Source organism: Eleutherodactylus coqui, chromosome 12 (genome assembly GCF_035609145.1).
Source record: "Eleutherodactylus coqui strain aEleCoq1 chromosome 12, aEleCoq1.hap1, whole genome shotgun sequence".
NCBI classification, from domain to species: domain Eukaryota; kingdom Metazoa; phylum Chordata; class Amphibia; order Anura; family Eleutherodactylidae; genus Eleutherodactylus; species Eleutherodactylus coqui.
This window is the reverse complement of record NC_089848.1, coordinates 80052078-80073963: the sequence shown is the minus strand read 5'-3', so window position 1 is coordinate 80073963 and position 21886 is coordinate 80052078. Positions and strand designations below refer to the sequence as shown.

The 21886-nt window shown below is 39.4% G+C and overlaps 1 protein-coding gene across 2 annotated transcripts in view; it reads right to left on the bottom strand.

The window, feature by feature from the left end:
• LOC136586754 (corticotropin-releasing factor receptor 2) overlaps window positions 1-21886 on the bottom strand; it is a 251085-nt gene that overhangs the window by 111326 nt on the left and 117873 nt on the right. Inside the window, exons 1-2 of one of the 2 annotated variants that reach the window (XM_066584955.1) lie at window positions 21195-21306; window positions 20960-21079 (exon numbers count right to left, since the gene is read on the bottom strand). In XM_066584955.1, the coding sequence (XP_066441052.1) occupies window positions 20960-21079; window positions 21195-21306 (232 nt within the window). Of the gene's footprint in view, window positions 1-20959; window positions 21080-21194; window positions 21307-21886 lie in introns of those variants that run through there. The other variant, XM_066584954.1, reaches the window with a different exon arrangement.

Here is a 21886-nt window from a genome sequence, read left to right as displayed (position 1 = left end):
AGCAATGGTGATAGAAATCAGTAAGTGTACTCCACCTCTTCTACACCACTCAATTAGATGGACATAAAATATCTGGTGGTTGTCCGCACCCGGCGCTGAACGTGTTCTTACATAATACATCTATAAATATTTATGCTACAGAGCCCCTGATTTAAAGCTACAGACCCCTCGTCATGTAATGTGATGTGACAAGTCGCAGCTCCCCTGGGCCACCACGTCACTATTCTCACTTCTTAAATATTCACTTTTCTCTCAGAAATACAATAGCTTATCAGTAAGGAAGGAGAGAATATGTATTGTGATGGAAATGGAAAGTTATATCATTTCATGAGGGAGTTACATAATATGAAGAACATTCCTCTTAAAATCCAAAACTTCACAGTTATAGGAGGTCCATATAAATCCTACAGTTACAGTATAATTACAACGGCATTATTTTGCTCTAAAATGTATATGCTACCTATATAGTTCTCAGATGAGAAGTGGATACAATTATATCCATTCTAGACAATGCTCTGTGAGCTGAACAGACTGATACATTGTAGCATACTGTCTCACAGAATTACCAGGGATATATGCCCCTTTGGACAAATATAGCCTAATCACAAACACAAGTTCAATAATCACAGAAGGACACGTTGTATCATATAATAAAATAACTCTTACTAATTCTAACAAAAAACCTATTGCACCACAATTTGTCCCAAGCACTACATGATATAGAGGAGTAACCACCATGCAAAGGACAACCCTGCCCAGGAACCGTATCCTACCTCACCCTAATTAAAAGGAGGAAGGGGGAGGAGAAGACAATGGTAAGGCCTCATGTCCATGGGGAAAATCAGGCCCGCCGCGGATTCTTCATGTAGAATCCGCAGCGTGTCCCTCCTGCCCCGCGGACATGAGGCCTAAAATCAGAATAAACTCACCTGCTCCGGACGATGCGGATCTTCCTTCCTTCGCGGCCGGATCTTCTTTCTTCGGCCCGGTGGATGTGCTCGGCACGCCGGCGGCGTGCGTCGCGCCTGCGCCCGGCACATCCGCCGGGCCGCAGAAAGAAGATCCGGCTGCGAAGAAGGGAAGATCCGCATCGTCCAGAGGAGCTGAGTTTATTCTGATTTTAGGTCTCCCATGGATCCGGACGGCTTCCATAGGCTTCAATAGAAACCTGCGGGAGACCCACATGAAAATGGAGCATGTCCATTTTTTTTCCTGCACACGGATCCGCGCCTGATGGGAAACATGACATCCGCAGGTATTTAACTACCTGCGGGTGTCCAATGCATCCCTATGGGGCGCGGATCCGCGTGTGGGAAAAACGCTGCGGATTTAAAATAAACATTTCCCCGTGTACATGAGGCCTAAGGGTTAGGAAAAAACGAGATCTAATCCAATTAGTGGATAGTTGACAAAAAAGATAACTATTTTCATCATTCTAAGATTGGTGTTCCGAACGACAAAAATATCGTATAGATGTACAATATGCTGACACCATTATATTCAGATAACAAACTCACATCCTCTTATTCTATGCTTTTCATCCCTAGATTCAAGGGGCTCATTGGGAACCATGAACCAATGTCTCATGTCATGGTAAAACTTCCAATCATTAACAATTGTGTATAGAACCAGATATAAATATGTACCATATGTTGTCACCCACATAGACAGATATGGACCAAACCCCACAACTCAAAAGCTTCCATTTTGAGTCTACAGTATATCAATCAATTTTCATTTCTCACAGTGAGTGGATCATTGATGATATACAACCCCAATGCAAAACTGGTGGCAGATGGCGATAGAATATTCCAAAGAGGATATAAATTTTAGAATTAGTCAATATAATTAACAAATTCTACTCCATGTAGTACTCTGAGTAACCCAATCATTTCACTGGTGAGATATATGTATTGGAACAATAATCAAGCCTTAAGGATCTAGATAGCAAATAAGAATGTAACAGAATGGTACCCCTCAAGGTGCGACCCATAATAATGCAGATATAGTATTACACTGGAGCCATGTATTATTAAATCACGATGACCAAATGTCAGATGTACAGCTCAGCACTATACTGCACCAGATCTTGTTCCATATTGTACCACTTGTTCCATATTGTAATGGTAATCATAGCCTGGACAAACAATGAAAATATAGCTAGGCATTATAGAGGTAAAAAGTCTTGCGAGTATAAGAAACACATGTCCCCTCAAATGTTGCATGAGGCCTTTCCTTGATGAATAGATGGACCCATTCGGGGATGCCTGTTGATATTGAGTATGAGCCACCAGACTCAAAATGGGAGCTTTTGAGTTGTGGGGTTTGATCCATATCTGCCTATGTGGGTTACAACATATAGTATATACTTATATGTGGTTCTATACACAATTGTTGATGATTGGAAGCTTTACAGTGACACGAGACATTGGTTCATGGTCCCTGATAAGCCCCTTGGAACACATAGGTGAAGAGCATGTGAGTTCGTTATCTAGATATAATGGCTGCATTGGTATTAATCTAGTATTAAAAAATACTGTATATCTATCTTTATACAATGTTTTTTTTTTCGGAGTACCAATCCTAAAACAACGGAAATATTTATCTTTTTTGTTAAATGTCCACTATTTTTCTCCTAACCCTTACCATTGTATATGCCTCCCTCCTCCTTTTAACTAGGGCGAGGTAGGATGAAGTAGGATTAGGTAGGATTAGGTTCCTGCATGGGGTCGTCCTTCTCAGGGCGGTCACTCCACTATATCATCTACAGGTTAGTGCTTGGGACAGATAAGGGTGCAAATAGGTTTTTTATAGAATTATTAAAAGTTATGTTTTATTATATGATACCCCATGCCCTTCTGTGATTATTATATTATATTATTATATAAGGGCTTTTTCACACAGGTTGATTATTTCCGCATTCCCCAGCTAAAAATGCAGAAAATTACACGACAAAATCCCCATGTATACATTTTCCGTGTGAACACTGATTTAGCATCACTTTTATAAAACTGTAAAACTCCTTATAGGCCAGTTTCATGCAAATGTATTGTAACACATCCATAATATGGATCCGTAATATGGATATGCTATAGATTAGATTACAATGACATGTCATTGGTATTTCAGCACAGATCCGTATTTGCTTTTATTTGTTTTATTTTCTAGAAAATAATACTCATGAGTGCAAATACGGAGGCAAAAATGGACAAAAGTAACGCATGCTGTGTTTTTAAAATGTTATGGGTGGCGGTATGGAGACACAAGATTCAGGATACGATGCAGCAGATGGAGTAACTGCAGTAAACTTGTTAATGGGGTCAGGCTAACTATTCCTCACCCTAATGGTGTGCACACCCAAAGTCTCAGCTGAGGTTGGCCTCACTTACAGTTTTGATGTCCCGGAGTTGCAGCTTCTGCCGACCCAAGTGCTCTAGCAGCATTTTTCAGGGTTGGAAACATTACTCTCCCCTCCTTCCTCTGTCTGCTTATTAACGCGGATTGGCCCACTCCAACTCAGAGCCATTATGGCTCTTCTCTCCCCTCTGGCAGTCCAGGAAACACCTCCACAGGCAGCAGTCTCTCACTCTCCAGCCCAGCATGCACTCAGCTAACTATATAGTTAAAATTGTCCTCTTAATAGCAGGTGATCTCCAATCCATTAGTTCCCAGTGAGTATGCTCAGTCCAGTTATGCCAAGTTTTGGTGCATTTTTTGGTGCACGTGGTGATTTTGGCCCAATATTTGGTGCATTTCTCCAGTCCATTTCCATGGTAACATTAACCCCCTTGGGTGAGTCCCTTACAAAAACATAGTCATGAAAAGTATGGCCATGTGAATAGATACATAGATTTACTTTAGCTCCGTTTTTCGGTCTGTAAAACATGGACCAAATATGGAGTAAAAATACGCTCATCTGAAAGCCGACATAAGATTGATACATTGCAACTTCTGAAATCGACTTCGTTATCATACCTCATGCCTCTCCCAATAGAGGTTACACATATAGTTGAAAGACCACAAATCCATGAGTTCCCTGCCCGAAAGGCAGACATAAGATAAAAATTGGGAGAAGAGACAACAGAGACATGTTAAAGAGGAAGCAGACAATAAATAATAATAAATAGATGATGGTTGTAGTTCAGAGAAAAGAAACCAAATTACATCCTCACCATAACTAGATTATCTCTGCCCGGCCATGGATTCAATTACCTTAGTAGGCAAAATGAGAGGTTCTCAGTACCTAAACAGCTGCTGAATACATCATCCAGTGCCAGGCGTGGGCACAGATAGCAGAAACACTACCGCCTACAAAATACATCTGTGGGCTTCCTACTGTCCAAGAGCAGATGATCAAGGCAGTCATCATAGAGTCCTCTATCATGGCCAGAACCTATAGTGCTATACCAGGTTCAGTGGTTTGTCCCCCAGTCTCTGATGTTTAGTAGTAGTTATGAGCAAACTTTTACAAAAAGTTCAGTTTGGTCCAAATGAGCTCAAACAAAACTGGAAGTTCACCCAAACCCTTAAACCTGGTGCATAACACAGTCTAAGAACCATAGAAAGCCTGTATAAGACTCTGAGATTCATATACAGAGCTTTTATGGCTCTTAGACAGTGTTATACACCAGTGGTCAGGACCAGTGTTGAACGAACTGAACCTTGTTTCAGGTAGATCTATGTTCAAGCCAAACCAAACTTTTAGCAAAGTTTGACCCGAAACAGGATTCTACTGGTTCGTTATGTTTAACGCTATTTGGTAGTTTGGCTCTGTAGTCACAAGTGTCCATCAGCTTATAGCCCCTATTCAAGGCATCCAATTGTTTGATGCCATATCAATAGGAACCTTCCTATTTGGTCACTATTCTCCACAATCGGCAAAAGAAGCATAGGAAGCAGCTGTAATTGTTCATAATCAAAAACAACCACTTGTTACTTTATGACAAGTAACAGTATCACACCGATGGTAGAGGTGGAGTATAGTATGTTGAATATGGAACCACAAAAAGTTAAAGGGGGATTCTGGGACTAAAATATTGAGGTTTTATCCTGTGGATAGGTTGATAGGTTGATCTTAGTGCAGATCCGCCCCTCTGGTCCTTGTCCTATCAGCTATTTGAAAAGGCCATAATGCCTGGGAGAGCACAGCAGCCTCTTCACTACATGCTAGGCCAAGCGTCGTACATTTCATAGCGCAATGCTTGGTATTGCAGCTCAATCCCGTTCACTTGAATGGGACTGAGCTGTTCTCAGGCCACATGACGAATGGTCCTGAGGTTACTGGCCTGAGAAGAGGTGGCTGCATAGACCCAAGCATAGTGAGCTCTTCAAATAGCTGATCGGTAGGGTCCCGAATGGCAGACACCCACCATTCTGATATTGATCACCTATCTAGAGGACCATCAGTTCACATGAAAAAGACTCAATCTGTATAATGGGGCCATGCACTGCCCGTGGATTAACAAGGACAGCACACAGCCCCAAATACGCTAGTGTGCCGAAGGCATTAATTCAACTTCTACCCTTAATTGGCCCCAACCCTTAAAAAAATCCCATAGCAGCCAAAGCATATGAAGAATGAGCAAAAAATAAATAAAAAAATAAAAATGCTGACGACAGTCGAGGATGAATACCACAACGTTCTTAAAAGCATTTGCTATTAATGGATAGTTCCAGAAATCAAGTAAACGTCAAACATAATTAAAACTGAGGAGTATTAGCACAAACATTTAAGTGTGGAATGTGGGAAAAGAAACAAATAAGACAAATGAGTAAAATAAAAGAGAAAAAAATAAATAAATAATTGTGGCGCAATAGTGGCACGCTAAGCTCCTCATAGCCTTATTTGATTTTTCTGCAGCCCACAGTAATTAGCAGTAGAGCCTATGAACTAAAAGGGGCACACAATGAACCCCCTACTGTCCAGTTTAGGGCGATAAAGAACATTTCTGGTACAGCACGAGGCTGGAGTCCTATGTCCTGTTGCCACACTCTTCCATTTTCGTGAAATTATTGCACTGGTTATTAGAGGACAGTATAATGGCACAGTGGGAGACCCCCAGGACCACGCACTGGGAGACCGGGCACATTATGCTAGATTTCTCTAATGGCATATCTCAAATCCATGCTGATTCATGAACGGCAAACAGGAAGCGTCCCCCGAAGCTCCTCACTTATCGATTGCAAAATTGTGCTATTTTAAAACTTATATTTATATTATTGATGTTTCATCACCGGATTCAATAAGACCGAGGAAGAGCAACTTCATTACAAGAGATCTGATGTTTGCAGCATGACAGTTTTAACATGAACAGAAGCCTTTGCTTAAGATATATATTAAATATTACACATATATTCTTTTGACAGGGGACAGTATTATAGTAGTTATATTCCTGTACATCGGGGCAGTATTATAGTAGTTATATTCTTGTACATAGGAGGCAGTATTATAGTAGTTATATTCTTGTACGTAGGGGGCAGTATTATAGTAGTTATATTCTTGTACATAGGGGGCAGTATTATAGTAGTTATATTCTTGTACATAGGGAGCAGTATTATAGTAGTTATATTCTTGTACATAGGAGCAGTATTATAGTAGTTATATTCTTGTACATAGGAACAGTATTATAGTAGTTATATTCTTGTACACAGGGAGCAGTATTATAGTAGTTATATTCTTGTACATCGGGGCAGTATTATAATAGTTATATTCTTGTACATAGGGGGCAGTATTATAGTAGTTATATTCTTGTACATAGGGGGCAGTATTATAGTAGTTATATTCTTGTACGTAGGGGGCAGTATTATAGTAGTTATATTCTTGTACATAGGGGGCAGTATTATAGTAGTTATATTCTTGTACATAGGGGGCAGTATTATAGTAGTTATATTCTTGTACATAGGGGGCAGTATTATAGTAGTTATATTCTTGTACATAGGGGGCAGTATTATAGTAGTTATATTCTTGTACATAGGGAGCAGTATTATAGTAGTTATATTCTTGTACATAGGAGCAGTATTATAGTAGTTATATTCTTGTACATAGGAACAGTATTATAGTAGTTATATTCTTGTACACAGGGAGCAGTATTATAGTAGTTATATTCTTGTACATCGGGGCAGTATTATAATAGTTATATTCTTGTACATAGGAGGCAGTATTCTAGTAGTTATATTCTTGTACATAGGGGCAGTATTATAGTAGTTATATTCTTGTACATAGGGGGCAGTATTATAGTAGTTATATTCTTGTACGTAGGGGACAGTATTATAGTAGTTATATTCTTGTACATAGGGGGCAGTATTATAGTAGTTATATTCTTGTACGTAGGGAGCAGTATTATAGTAGTTATATTCTTGTACATAGGAGCAGTATTATAGTAGTTATATTCTTGTACATAGGAGGCAGTATTATAGTAGTTATATTCTTGTACGTAGGGGGCAGTATTATAGTAGTTATATTCTTGTACATAGGGGGCAGTATTATAGTAGTTATATTCTTGTACATAGGGAGCAGTATTATAGTAGTTATATTCTTGTACATAGGAGCAGTATTATAGTAGTTATATTCTTGTACATAGGAACAGTATTATAGTAGTTATATTCTTGTACACAGGGAGCAGTATTATAGTAGTTATATTCTTGTACATCGGGGCAGTATTATAATAGTTATATTCTTGTACATAGGAGGCAGTATTCTAGTAGTTATATTCTTGTACATAGGGGCAGTATTATAGTAGTTATATTCTTGTACGTAGGGGACAGTATTATAGTAGTTATATTCTTGTACATAGGGGGCAGTATTATAGTAGTTATATTCTTGTACGTAGGGAGCAGTATTATAGTAGTTATATTCTTGTACATAGGAGCAGTATTATAGTAGTTATATTCTTGTACACAGGGAGCAGTATTATAGTAGTTATATTCTTGTACATCGGGGCAGTATTATAATAGTTATATTCTTTTACATAGGAGGCAGTATTCTAGTAGTTATATTCTTGTACATAGGGGCAGTATTATAGTAGTTATATCCTTGTACATAGGGGGTAGTATTATAGTAGTTATATCCTTGTACATAGGGGGTAGTATTATAGTAGCTATATTCTTGTACATAGGGGGCAGTAGTATAGTAGTTATATTCTTGTACATCGGGGCAGTATTATAGTAGTTATATTTTTTTACATAGGGGGCAGTATTATAGTAGTTATATTCTTGTACATAGGAGCGGTAGTATAGTGGTTATATTCTTGTACATAGGAGGCACTATTATAGTAGGTATATTGTATATAGGAGGCACTATTATAGTAGTTATATTCTTGTACATAGGGGGCAGTATTATAGTAGTTATATTCTTGTAGATAGTGGGCAGTATTATAGTAGTTATATTCTTGTACATCGGGGCAGTATTATAATAGTTATATAATTGTACATAGGAGCAGTATTATAGTAGTTATATTATTGAACATAGGAGCAGTATTATAGTAGTTATATTATTGTACATAGGAGCAGTATTATAGTAGTTATATTCTTGTACATAGGAGCAGTATTATAGTAGTTATATTCTTGTACATAGGGGGCAGTATTATAGTAGTTATATTCTTGTACATAGGGGGCTGTATTATAGTAGTTATATTCTTGTACAATAGGGGGCAGTATTATAGTAGTTATATTCTTGTACATAGGAGCAGTATTATTGTAGTTATATTCTTGTACATAGGAGCAGTATTATAGTGGTTATATTCTTGTATATAGGAGGCAGTATTATAGTAGTTATATTCTGGTACATAGGGGGCAGTATTATAGTAGTTATATTCTTGTACATAGGGGTAGTATTATGGTAGTTATATTCTTGTACAATAGGAGGCAGTATTATAGTAGTTATATTCTTGTACATACAGGGCAGTGTTATAGTAGTTATATTCTTGTACATACGCTCAGTATTATAGTAGTTATATTCTTGTACATAGGGAGCAGTATTATAGTAGTTATATTCTTGTCCACAAGGGGGTAGTAGATCACACAAGGGATCAGTAGGGAAACACTTTTTTTGAGTCATAGATATCTTAGTTTTATATTTATGTATGATGGTAACTTATTTTCAGAAATTAATAAAACATTTTAGTGAAACCTATTTTAGGATTGTTTATATCTTTAGTGATGTTAATGTGAATATGATTATTCCCCTGTAACACACTATACTCTCTGCAGCCCATCATAAATTCTGTTCTGCCTGTAAATATTTGAGTGATAATAAAATTACTGCTCAAACGAGACAGTGTTTTATATGCTTTCCACAGGAGCAGAGAATAGTTCCTAATGTCAGAGAGCAAACTGCATAAACAAAGGGTACAGTTTTTGCCAAAAAAAAGGTTAAAATACAATTTTTTTTGTTCTGTAGCTCTCTTACTGACGTTTTAAGGGTTTTCCAGGATATTGCACTGCACTACTTACTGCAGTACTGACACAACAAGACATGTCTGGCCACACACAAGTTGCAGTTCTGGCTACAGGTACATGAGCATAATCTTTTAATGTACTGTATTGCAGTATAAAGGCTACTCCGCTCCAATGTATGCTGTATAAACAATCTGCTGTCTGGCTAGTCGCCTGGGCTCTGTATTTTTCACAGCCATTTTTTTTTAAAATGCAGCATAGTCTATTTTCCCATATTTGCCTCCATATTGTCATTATTTTCAATTGGGTAAATACGGATCAGTGTTTGCCCAGTAGAAAATAGAATATACGGAGGCAAATACTGATGAAATATGGACGTGTTACAATTCACTTGGCTGAAGCCAGCCTAAGGTCTTACTGCTCCTTATCTCCTATAAATGCGTGTATCACCCAGCAGTTGGCTTCCAATTATGCGAAATTCTAGATTATCTAGAAAGTCTCTGCTGAAATAGATCCATTAAATACTGGAGGAAAGGAGCTGTACCACAATAAATGGAATATTTCTGAATTATTTCTGCATCAGTTTTTAGGGTTGGCAGTAGTTTTGCAGGGCGATGCTGGGACTTGTAGTTCCACTGCTGCTTTTATCTCCCTTTGTAATGATATTCACATTATCTTTTTCCCATTCTACTGCATCCCGTCCTTAGTATATTCCTTATTTAAGCCACACTGGATCCTGAAACAAACTCACCACGAGCTGCACCTCCCGGCTCTCTGGGCGAGAATCTCTCTGATACCAACGCTCGCACCGTGACCCATCGAAAAACTGCAGCACATGGAAATTGTGATAACAACAGTGTATTTCACTGCTCTACACTAAATAAAGGCTCATTTAGACACAATGATTATGTCTCATAATTCACTCTAAAGCGGTCTTTTGAGCGATAACTGTTGCGTCTAAACGTGCGGCCATTGTGCACTATTCGTTCATCGGTGATTTCTAGCAAGCTAAACATCAGCGATGACTGTTATCAGCGCCGCACGCTGATTTTCCCACCAGGCAGCAATGATAGATTTCTTACAGCTGGTATCCCACTGGAGGTTCTCAGTGGGACACCAGCTGAAAGCTCTGGGAACAATGCAGCTGTTTGCATATACAAAACAGTTGCTTTGTTCTCAGAGCTATTGTGGCCATATCCTGCTCCGCCTGCATTAACTATTAAGATAGATAGATCGATAGATATGAGATAGATAGATAGATAGATAGATAGATAGATAGATAGATGATAGATATGAGAGAAAGAGATAGATAGATAGATAGATAGATAGATAGATAGATAGATATGAGATAGATAGATAGATAGATAGATAGATAGATAGATAGATAGATAGATATGAGATAGATAGATATGAGATAGATAGATAGATAGATAGATAGATAGATAGATATGAGATAGATATGAGATAGATAGATAGATAGATAGATATGAGATAGATAGATAGATAGATAGATATGAGATAGATAGATATGAGATAGATAGATAGATATGAGATAGATAGATAGATAGATAGATAGATATGAGATAGATAGATAGATATGAGATAGATAGATAGATATGAGATAGATAGATATGAGATAGATAGATATGAGATAGATAGATAGATATGAGATAGATAGATATGAGATAGATAGATATGAGATAGATAGATATATAGATAGATAGATATATGAGAGAGATAGATAGAGATAGATAGATAGATGAGAGAGATAGATAGAGATAGATAGATAGATGATAGATATGAGAGAGAGAGATGAGAGAAAGAGATAGATAGATAAATAGATAGATATGAGATAGATAGATAGATATGAGATAGATAGATATGAGATAGATAGATAGATAGATATGAGATAGATAGATAGATATGAGATAGATAGATATGAGATAGATAGATATGAGATAGATAGATAGATATATGAGAGAGAGATAGATATGAGATAGATAGGATAGCTGAGATAAGTATTAGATGGATATGAGAGATATATTAGATGGATATGAGAGATAAATATTAGATACTGGTAGATTTGTGATAGATAGATAGATAGATAGATAGATAGACAAATAGACAAATATGAGAGAGATAGATATGCAGGATAAAGAAAACAGAATGGCTAATGCTCAAAAGACAACCTGAAACCATGCATATAGGATGTACGAGGTATCGGAAGTGCATACACTTACTAATTTGGGGGGGATCTCAACATGAGGCCCCCCCCTATAGCACATAGGAGCTTGAATAGTAAGTTCTCTTACTCTTGGTACAGCAATAGCACGGTGCAACACGTTTCGGCCCCTGGGAGGTCTTTGTCAAGCATAAGTAATGCATAAAATGCTTAGTATATGTATAAGTAACAATAACGAGGTATGGCTTGTAAAAGTTCTGCAGTGTCCCAACACCATTGAATGACGCTATTGGCCTGCCGCGTGTCACATGACCGGTGGAACGCAGGTGATATATTGATATGAGATAGATAGATATTAGATGGATATGAGAGATAAATATTAGATAGATAGGTGACATAGATATATAGTTGGATAAAATACATAGATAGAATTAGTCGTTAAGGAGAGCAACCTAGAAGGTGTGAGGAGACTTATAAGACCATCCATGCTCCTCTGGAAATGTGCAACTGGCAAAATGGAACAATACATCTATTGCATTATCTATTGGAAGGCAGCATACAGGGCTTTTTAAAAAGCCAAACTTTGAGTTGCAGGAATGCTGATTTCCAATATGTGGCGCGATACGAATTTGAAAAACAGCAATTTGTCCTATTTTTTGGTCAGCCTTATTAAAGGATCGCCCATTATTTTCTTTTGCAGCAAAAAAATCCTGCACTGCATTCACATGCTATGTAATTTGCGGATCCAATGTGTTATTTTTACCATTTTAACTACTAGAACTACATGTCATTTTCTTCATGCTCGCGAAAAAACACATGTACTCGTGCAATTTTAACATGATACCTTGTTATGGTTTGTATAGTACACTGCAATGCTGCTGCACTACAATGTATTATGGTCATCAGTGACACCAATAAGCAACCTATCTGGCCCTTCCTTAGGCAGGACCATATAGGCACACAGATATGGCTGACTTGGGGGTCCTTGGAGGTATAAGCACTGACACAGTTGTATACAGAGCATCAGGTCCTTCTCAAACTCCCAGCAGTACTGAATAGCATGTCCAGTTCGGTAAATACCCCTTTAATAACCAGTCGGAAGGCCATCAATGGGTTACCCGCAGCAAAGGTGACTGAAGATTACAACTACATATTAAAGAGTAACAACAGACAATTTCCTCTCATATCTATTGGGCTCAACATTCACTTACGAAAATGAGGCGATGACCTACATAGAAGAAAACGCCAAATAAACGTGAAAGCTTCTGAATCAGAGGAGGCATCTTATGAATATTACCATAAAGCAAGAAGACTGCCAATTTAGCAACTGTTGAGGGACTATAAGTCTCAGTATGTCCTATGAAGAACCCATAAGGCAAGCATTAGCAAGAATTCTAATACAGTAAAATTCCGATAATTGGATATGATTCTGGACTATCAGATATATGTAGTTCCTCTGTGGCAACAGATGTCCTTATCATCTAGGGCAGAAAGAGATGACCAAAAGCTCCACATCACAATCCTGATGTCAGTGGCAGATTGTAATGATGGCATGATGATTCCACCTAAGATTAGGTACTCAATCTTTGTGATGCATTAATATCTAATATCACTATTGGTAGTTTTGAGTCTTGAAGAATGACACCCCCCCCCCCCTTCCCGTTCCAGATTATGAAGTAAATTCATGTTAATTTATCATGCACTTTTTGCCCCATGTTGGATTACTAGAATTTCTGAACCATCAGGTGCCAGACTATTGAAAGTGTACTGTAATAATATCAATGTGATTGTTCTCAGTAAGAGAAACCAAGTAACCTTGTAGACATGATACCTCTTAATGGCTAACAAAAATACATGATGTTATAGCAAGCTTTCGAACCTCTCAGGGTCCTTCCTCAGGCTAAGGCTGCCTGTCCACGGGCGTTGCGGTATCCGCCGCCCGGGAGCAGGAGCCAGCAAATGGATCTCTGCTGTCAGCCTATCTCACAGATAGGTTGATCGCAGAGAATCACGGCAATTCGCAGTATGCTGCGATTTGCCGGCCACGAGCGGAGAATCGCAATGATTCTCTGCTCATGGACAGGGGGCCGGCGCTCTCCGTAGCAACGCTAAGGAGAGTGTTCATTGCGTTCCCTGTGGCCGGATTATCGCCGCGGGGAACGCAATTCAAACCCGCCTGTGGACAGGCAACCTAAATAAAATAAATCCGAAGAGGCATATATATAACATACACATATGAAAAGGCACAGACATGGTGTGATTAATTTGCACTTAAAAAACACCACAACAGGATGAGCAGAGGAGTAAATACCTAATTAGTCCATTGATAAGGGATGTGAAGGTTTTATGGTCTTTAAAATGGTGTTAAGGGGTCACCAGGCCAGTGTGTTATGTCTGCTTCAGATTTCTCATAGTCATATTAATAAGTTAGATATTTTATAACTAGTTTATTAGTAGTAATACAAATGAGATCAGGAAAGACAAAAATAGTATAAGTAAATATGCAAGCCTTCTCCAAATAGGAAGAGAAATCCAGTGTTCTCAGTCAAAGAGGCATAAATGGAACACCTATATAGAAAAATAATAGAACTTCCACCACATTAGTACCATTCAGTATCCACTCAGTGTAGTCAAAACAGAAGTGCCAGCAAAGTAATAATATCTGCAAGGAATTGTCCCATAATATAGGGCCCATAAAACAGAATTATCCAATATACTATGCCAACCACATGTGTCCAGAAAAAAAGTTAAAATCATATATTTTTTAGCAACTGTACAACAGTTTTGCTACAACAGTGTTATAAAAACAATATAAAGAAGAACTGCCCCTATGCAAAAATATAACTACTATAATACTATTTAATGTAAAAGAACACAACTACTATAATACTGCCCCTAGGAACAAGAATATAACTACTATTATACTGCCTCCCATGTACAAGAATATAACTACTATAATAGTGCCTCCTATCTAGAAGAATATAACTACTATAATACTGCCCCCTATGTACAAGAATATAACTACTATAATACTGCCTCCCATGTACAAGAATATAACTACTATAATAGTGCCTCCTATCTAGAAGAATATAACTACTATAATACTGCCCCCTATGTACAAGAATATTACTACTATAATACTGCTCCCATGCACAAGAATATAACTACTATAATACTACTCCTACATACAAGAATATAACTAAAATAATGCTGCCCCCTATGTACAAAAATATAACTACTGTAATGCTACCCCCTATGTTCAAGAATATGACTACTATAATATTGCCCCCTATGTACAAGAATATAACTACTATAATACTGTCCTCTATGTACAAGAATATAACTACTATAATACTGCCCCCTATGTACAAGAGTATAACTACTATAATACTGCCCCTATGTACAAGAATATAACTACTATTATACGGATCCCTATGTACAAGAATATAACTGCTATAATACTGCCTCCTAAGTACAAGAATATAACTACTAATATACTACTTCCGGTATTAGTGTATCTTGAAGCCACCAGGAATTCCTAGTGGAGTGAAGATTGACATGGCGTGACGCCACCTCAACGTGATTGGCTGCAGTGCTTTTTATTGGTGAGGTCCTGCAAGGGCACTAAAATTGTGGGCAGAAGGCATAGAGGGGTTGCTTCTGCTGCTTCCGCACAGCCCCAGGTAGAAGTGTGCGGGAGCGTCCACTTTTCTTTACAGTGGATGTCACGGATGACAGACACGGCCGCCGTCACCTACCACAGGGTGCATCGGGCGTTAGGGGTAACAGAGGCGGGCGCCTTTTCGGAGGTGTCACCGGGGGAGCACCCATCACCCAGCTGAGAGGTGGCTGCCGCCACACAGCTGTCAGGCGGCTCTCTGGCAGGGAGCACGTAGCCGCTGGGGCAGACGCCAGTGAGCCGTGAGCCACCGGGCGGGGATGGGGGGGGGGGGGAGCAGGGCAGAAATGACGGCCGGTTTGCAGCAGACACAGGCAGCAGCACAGTATGGATTGATTTGTGCGTGCCGTGCACACATAAATCAATCCACAGTGTGATGCTAGGACTTTACACACTTGGCCCTATCGGGAACTAGGGGTGTGACAGGGGCGTTATTCCTGTCAAACTCCTAGCTTCCGGTGGCGTCAAGATACACTAATACCACTACTTCCTATGTACAAGAATATAAGTGTTGTAATACTGGCCCCTGTGTACAACGTAACTACTCCCATAGTTGCTCTGGATAGTTACTTTTATCTCCCACGCATAGGTAAGACATATTGGAGTAGACATGCTAATATAATGCAGTCTTCAGCATCCTGCCATGGATTGCACATTTCTAGTGAAGATACATTGTACATTAGGGATGTATTTGATATTTGGGTTATTAATTTAATTCAATATCTGACGGGAAGAGGGAAAATCTCCATTTATAAAGTAACCAAATGAAGAAAATTGCCCTGAGCAAATAAATGCAGCTTAGCAGTGACAACGACTCTAACTCATCCGTAAACCTGAATGTCTTCCCTGGGAATCATACGGCTCACGAGCCGTCACATTACACACAGATGCAGTGCAGAGTGCTTGTCCTAGTAACAATGTATCAGGAAGAATATTCATTGCCTCTTGAGCACTGGCTAATGTGTGCGGCTTGGACTAAAACTGCGGCAGACTGTACAGATGTGAAGAGTGCATACAGTACCTGCACTTGTTCCTATCTATGAGCAGTGTATGTCCTTAATAGTGTAAGTCTGCCTGTCTCTGATTGTATAAATGTGCATAAGGGTTATTTGGGATTCATATTGCATTTTAATCTAGGCAGGAACAAAACAAAAATCTTGATGAAGTAAGAAAAGCTTAAAGTGGTTGTCCAGTTGTAAACTACGGATGGCCTAGTCGCAGGATAGGTCATCAATAGTAGATCAGCAATGATCCATTGCCTGGGATCCTTGCTGATCAGCTGTTCCCCGGGCCAGTGTGCTCATGCACTGAGCTGATTTCTGCAGGAAGCAGACAGCTCTGTTCCTACTTTAGTGGCCTGATCTGGTATTACAGGCAAAGTTCCCATTGAAGTGAATGAGAATTTGACTCGCAATACCAAGCCTGGTCACTAAAGCAAGAACGGAGCTGTCTGCTGCTTTCAGAAATCAGCTCAGTGAATGAGCACACTGGTTCTGTGAACTGCTGATTGATGGGGATTCTGGGCAGCAGACCCCAACTGATCTACAATTGATGACCCATCCACAGTTTACAACTGGATAACCCCTTTAAGTTCTGTTCACATCTGAGTATTGCGCACATTCCTTAAGACACCTTGGTGAATCCTGAAGGACCCCATTATAAGTCAGTGGGGTCCATTAGGTGTCGCTGATGTCCATTGTGCGACAGGTCCTTCACAGTGTTATGACCTCTGTTATAAATGGTGGCTACAAAGCAGATTTGAGCATTCAAACTGATTATCACTGCCTGCTACCATTAGGAGGGGGTTCTGTGTGTTGATTCCACACCCCACTACTTCAAAGTAAGTGACATCCTATTGTCATTTTTCAATACTTCCATGGTCTCATGGATAACACTATAAAGATAGATAGCTATGAGATAGATAGATAGATAGATATGCGATAGATAGATAGATAGATATGCGATAGATAGATATTAGGTAGATAGATAAATATGCGATAGATAGATATTATGTAGATAGATAGATATGACATAGATAGATAGATATGAGATAGATACATATGAGATAGATGGATAGATATGAGATAGACACATATGAGATAGATGGATAGATATGAGATAGACACATATGAGATAGATAGATAGATATGAGATAGATACATATGAGATAGATACGAGATATGAGATAGATGGATAGATATGAGATAGATAGATATGAGATAGATACATATGAGATATAAGATAGATGGATAGATATGAGATAGATAGATAGATACATATGAGATAGATACATATGAGATAGATAGATAGATAGATATGAGATAGATAGATAGACAGATATGAGATAGATAGACACATAAGAGATAGATAGATAGATAGATAGATATGAGATAGATAGATATGAGATAGATAGATATGAGATAGATACATATGAGATAGATACATATGAGATAGATACGAGATATGAGATAGATGGATAGATATGAGATAGATACATATGAGATAGATACATATGAGATACGAGATAGATGGATAGATATGAGATAGACACATATGAGATAGATAGATACATATGAGATAGATACATATGAGATAGATAGATATGAGATAGATAGATAGATAGATAGATAGATAGACAGATATGAGATAGATAGACACATATGAGATAGATAGATATGAGATAGATAGATAGATAGATAGATAGATATGAGATAGATAGATAGTAATGTAATGATAATTCGGGTGTTTCCTTTTCTGTGTTGAAGTATGGACAATAAACAAGTAAGACTATAAGAATATTGAAGCTTTTGTATGTTTGCGTTGTGAAGACTTTTGAGAACTACAAGGAATGGAAAAAAGTGAATCATTGACCAAATTAGCATCTTCCAATTGGAGGAGAAACAGAAAACAGACAACTTTTAGGATAGTTTAGTGAACTTCTCCTGCCCCTGCCCTGGCTGACCCTCACTACACAAGCAAACAGGATCTCATTATTAACCCTTTTTGGGACCCACCAATTGCTTGCATATTTTAAACACCAGCTGAACTGATGAGGAGGTTATCCCCGAAACACGTTTTCTTATGCTGATCATGTACTTTATTAAATACGAGACGTTTCCCACACCTTTGGTCTTCCTGCTTTACCCTGGAGTGTTGCACCTTCTCCACTGCCAGTTTTTAGTATTATTCTCTTGCTCTATCACACCCACCCAGGTGGTGCGTCATCTGGTCAGGCAGCACCTCCACTATTAAACTTTCCACCGCTCTCTTTTCTCCTCGTCCACAACTTTTAGGATAAGCTGCCATATGTTTACATGAGGAATATTTTTGACCATTATATGCCTGCATTTATTACCAGTTTTCCCCTCTGCAAGCTGTATCTCTAATTCTCAGTTTTCCATGAGCAAGTGAGCTATGATATCACCTATACAATGCACAAAGAAGAAGAGATCCTGCTCCCCTAATCACTATCTCTCATATACAGAGGAGCAACAGCATGGAAAATATTACAGAAAAGTATAGGTTTGATTCCAGTAAAACACTTACTATTAGCTGCAACACTATCTTCCAAGTGGTGTATACACTTTAGATAGATGGATAGATAAATAGATAGATAGATAGATAGATAGAGTCATTTAAACTGGTGGGGGTTATGATCTATCTATCGATCACAATGCTCACTGTGACGTACAGGGGACTAGAAACATGTTGAACGCAACCAGAGAAAACTGCAGTCCTACAGTTTACTGCAGGCCTTTATGTGGCCTTTTAAGAAGTTCTCCTCTAAGGCACAGGAAAACATTAGGTCCCTGATACCCACTGGAAGATATGATCCCAGCAGATACATGAAGCCCTACAGAGCTGAACTAGCGCACCGAATCCACTTTATTCCATTCGGATTGTAAGGGACCTTTCACACGTACAGAATATTTCTGCAAGTCGCACCTTAAGGCCGCCTGCAGACGAGCGGGTCGGATCCGGCAGCGAGAATTCTCGCCGCGTGATCCGACCCGAGCGCCTGCAGGGACGAGCGCGTACTCACCCGCGCCTGGCGGCCCTGGCTCTTTCATGTGCCGGCTGCCGCGCACCCGGCGCATGCGCAGACCGGAGCCGGCGGCCGGGTGAGTGCGTGCCCCGCAGAAAATTAGGACATGCCGCGGTTTGTTTGCTGCGCGAGATTTCGCGCGGCCACACCGCGGCCGTCTGCATAGGAGTGCGTATTGTAATGCACTCCTATGCAAACTTTCAGCGGCGGAAATCCCGCGGGAAATACCGCGGCGGGATTTCCGCTCGTGTGCAGGCGGCCAAAGATATAGAAAATTCTGCAGTCTGCACCAAAATCCGCATGCATACATGTGTTATGGGGCAGAAATCTGCAGCAGCAGATTAAGCTGCGTCTTTAGGTGCGCCTTGCAGAAATATTCTGCACATGTGAGAGGTCCTTAACGCAGTGTATCCGTGCAGTACCCGTCCTCTTCTCCCATCTAAGCTGCGCTCCTCTTGAAGGGCTCCAAGAAATATCCCTCATTGTTTTCATCAAAGCCTCATTATAGGAGAAAGCTTGCTTCTTGCATACATCCTGTGGGCACCTGCCTGGCACAGCTCTGTCTGCCCAGACTACTGCAGTCAGCAGCACCACATGGGGGGTGCAAGACAGAAAGTCAAAGAGGTTTAAGTACTACTACATGCCGTGCTGATACTTCTGCTTACAATTAAATGAGTCCATTATTACAGATTTAGCAGAGCTGGGTTTGTCGTTTCACTTTTCAGGTCTGAGTTGCTTGTATGCTGTGATTATTTACTGCAGTCCTATGCAAAACATATCTTAACATCACAGTGAGTTGTGCCAGATGACTGATTCTCTACAGATATTGCAGAGCTGAGATGATCATATACAGTGCAGATGAGTTTGTCGTTTAATTAAATCTCAGTGTCTTATCTGCAGGTTAGCAATAAGCAATGGATGCTCCCCATGTGCCATTTAAATCTTTAGCGCTATTCTGGCCATGTATTATCCCAAGAATGTAATCTAGCGTGCATTTACCAGCAATCCTATGCCAAACCACAGATAACACATTGTACCTTTGATACAACTCATGGGGAAGTGACAGTAATTACCAGCAGTCCTATGCAAAACCACAGGTAATACATTGTATCTTTGACACAAGTCACGGGATGTAACAGTCTGCAGAATCTCATTGGGTTGTGCAAAATGTCAAACTCAGCTCTGCTACACCTAACTTAATTAAAAGGTATGATATTAAAATAATATGCTATAACAATGACGACATGTCAGCCTCAAAGGGGATTTCACACACTTAAAGGGGATTCTCGTTTGACTAGAAGCTGATGATACCTGGTGCAACATGAGGCGCCAAGAGACTTAAGACGTAAGACCCGTGGCATATGCCACTGTTGCCAGGTGTTTGCAGTGACACTGCTTTTAATGCATCCTATAGACTGGTTAGTAGATAAGATTTTGGGGGTCTGTGAGTTGCAGACCCTACTGAATTTTGCAATGATGATGATGATGAGGAGGAGGAGGAAGAGCAGCTGCAGTGGGTATCACCCCTGAAGTGTTGCTTTGGCATTGGTTGGAGATTAGTTAATGAACTTTAGAATGTTACGATGACGATAAGAACAATGATACTTTCAGTCCATGTAACCGCATTGTATTTACACAACATACAAACTTTGCTACTTACTTGTCGTGTTGTACTTTATCCCATTGAAAAAATCCGGGCATGGTCTTTCCACTAATTCCCCAGCTACACTCCTCGGCCAACAGGTGCCAATCTGATCAATGGTGGACCTGCAATGAGGACCTGAAGATGAAGAGAAGAACAGAATTTATATGTATATATAAAAAAAGAAAAGGAAACATTCTTCAGGAAATGCAGAGACGTCAGAGATTCCCAAACCCTGCAGCTTCCCTCCTACCATCAAACAGGAAAGTGTGGTTGCTGGTGAGAAAACTGTCTTGAAAAGCGTCCAGAAAACTGCAGTTGCGATCAAATTCATCTATGATGATCTCAAATATGGTGCTATCCATCCTGGAAGGACGAGCTGCCAGCTGCGGAGGTTGGGATGTGGAGGATACAGTTGTGAGACTGCTAGCTGGGGACTCTCATGTGCTCCCTGTGTATAAGACTCAGCAGAGCAGCCAATCACAGGGGAGGGCGACGCTGCTCCTGCGATTCCGGTGGAGGTTCTGGTTAGCTCTGCTATGTCTGTATAACGCTACACACACTCATACTGCAGGCAAGTTATTAGGGGAAGCTGCAGGATTCATAGGGTTAACCTCTAATTTGCCTGCAGGTGCGGAGTATGGAAATCCCAGGTAGTGTATATGCCATGGATAGATAAATAGATATCAGATCGATAAATAAATAGATATGAGATAGACAGATATATAGATAGATATGAGATAGATAGATAGATAGATAGATAGATATGAGATAGATAGATATGAGATAGATAGATATGAGATAGATATGAGATAGATAGATAGATATGAGATAGATATGAGATAGATAGATAGATATGAGATAGATAGATAGATATGAGATAGTAGACAGATAGATATTAGATAGATATATAGATATGAGATAGATAGATATGATATATATATA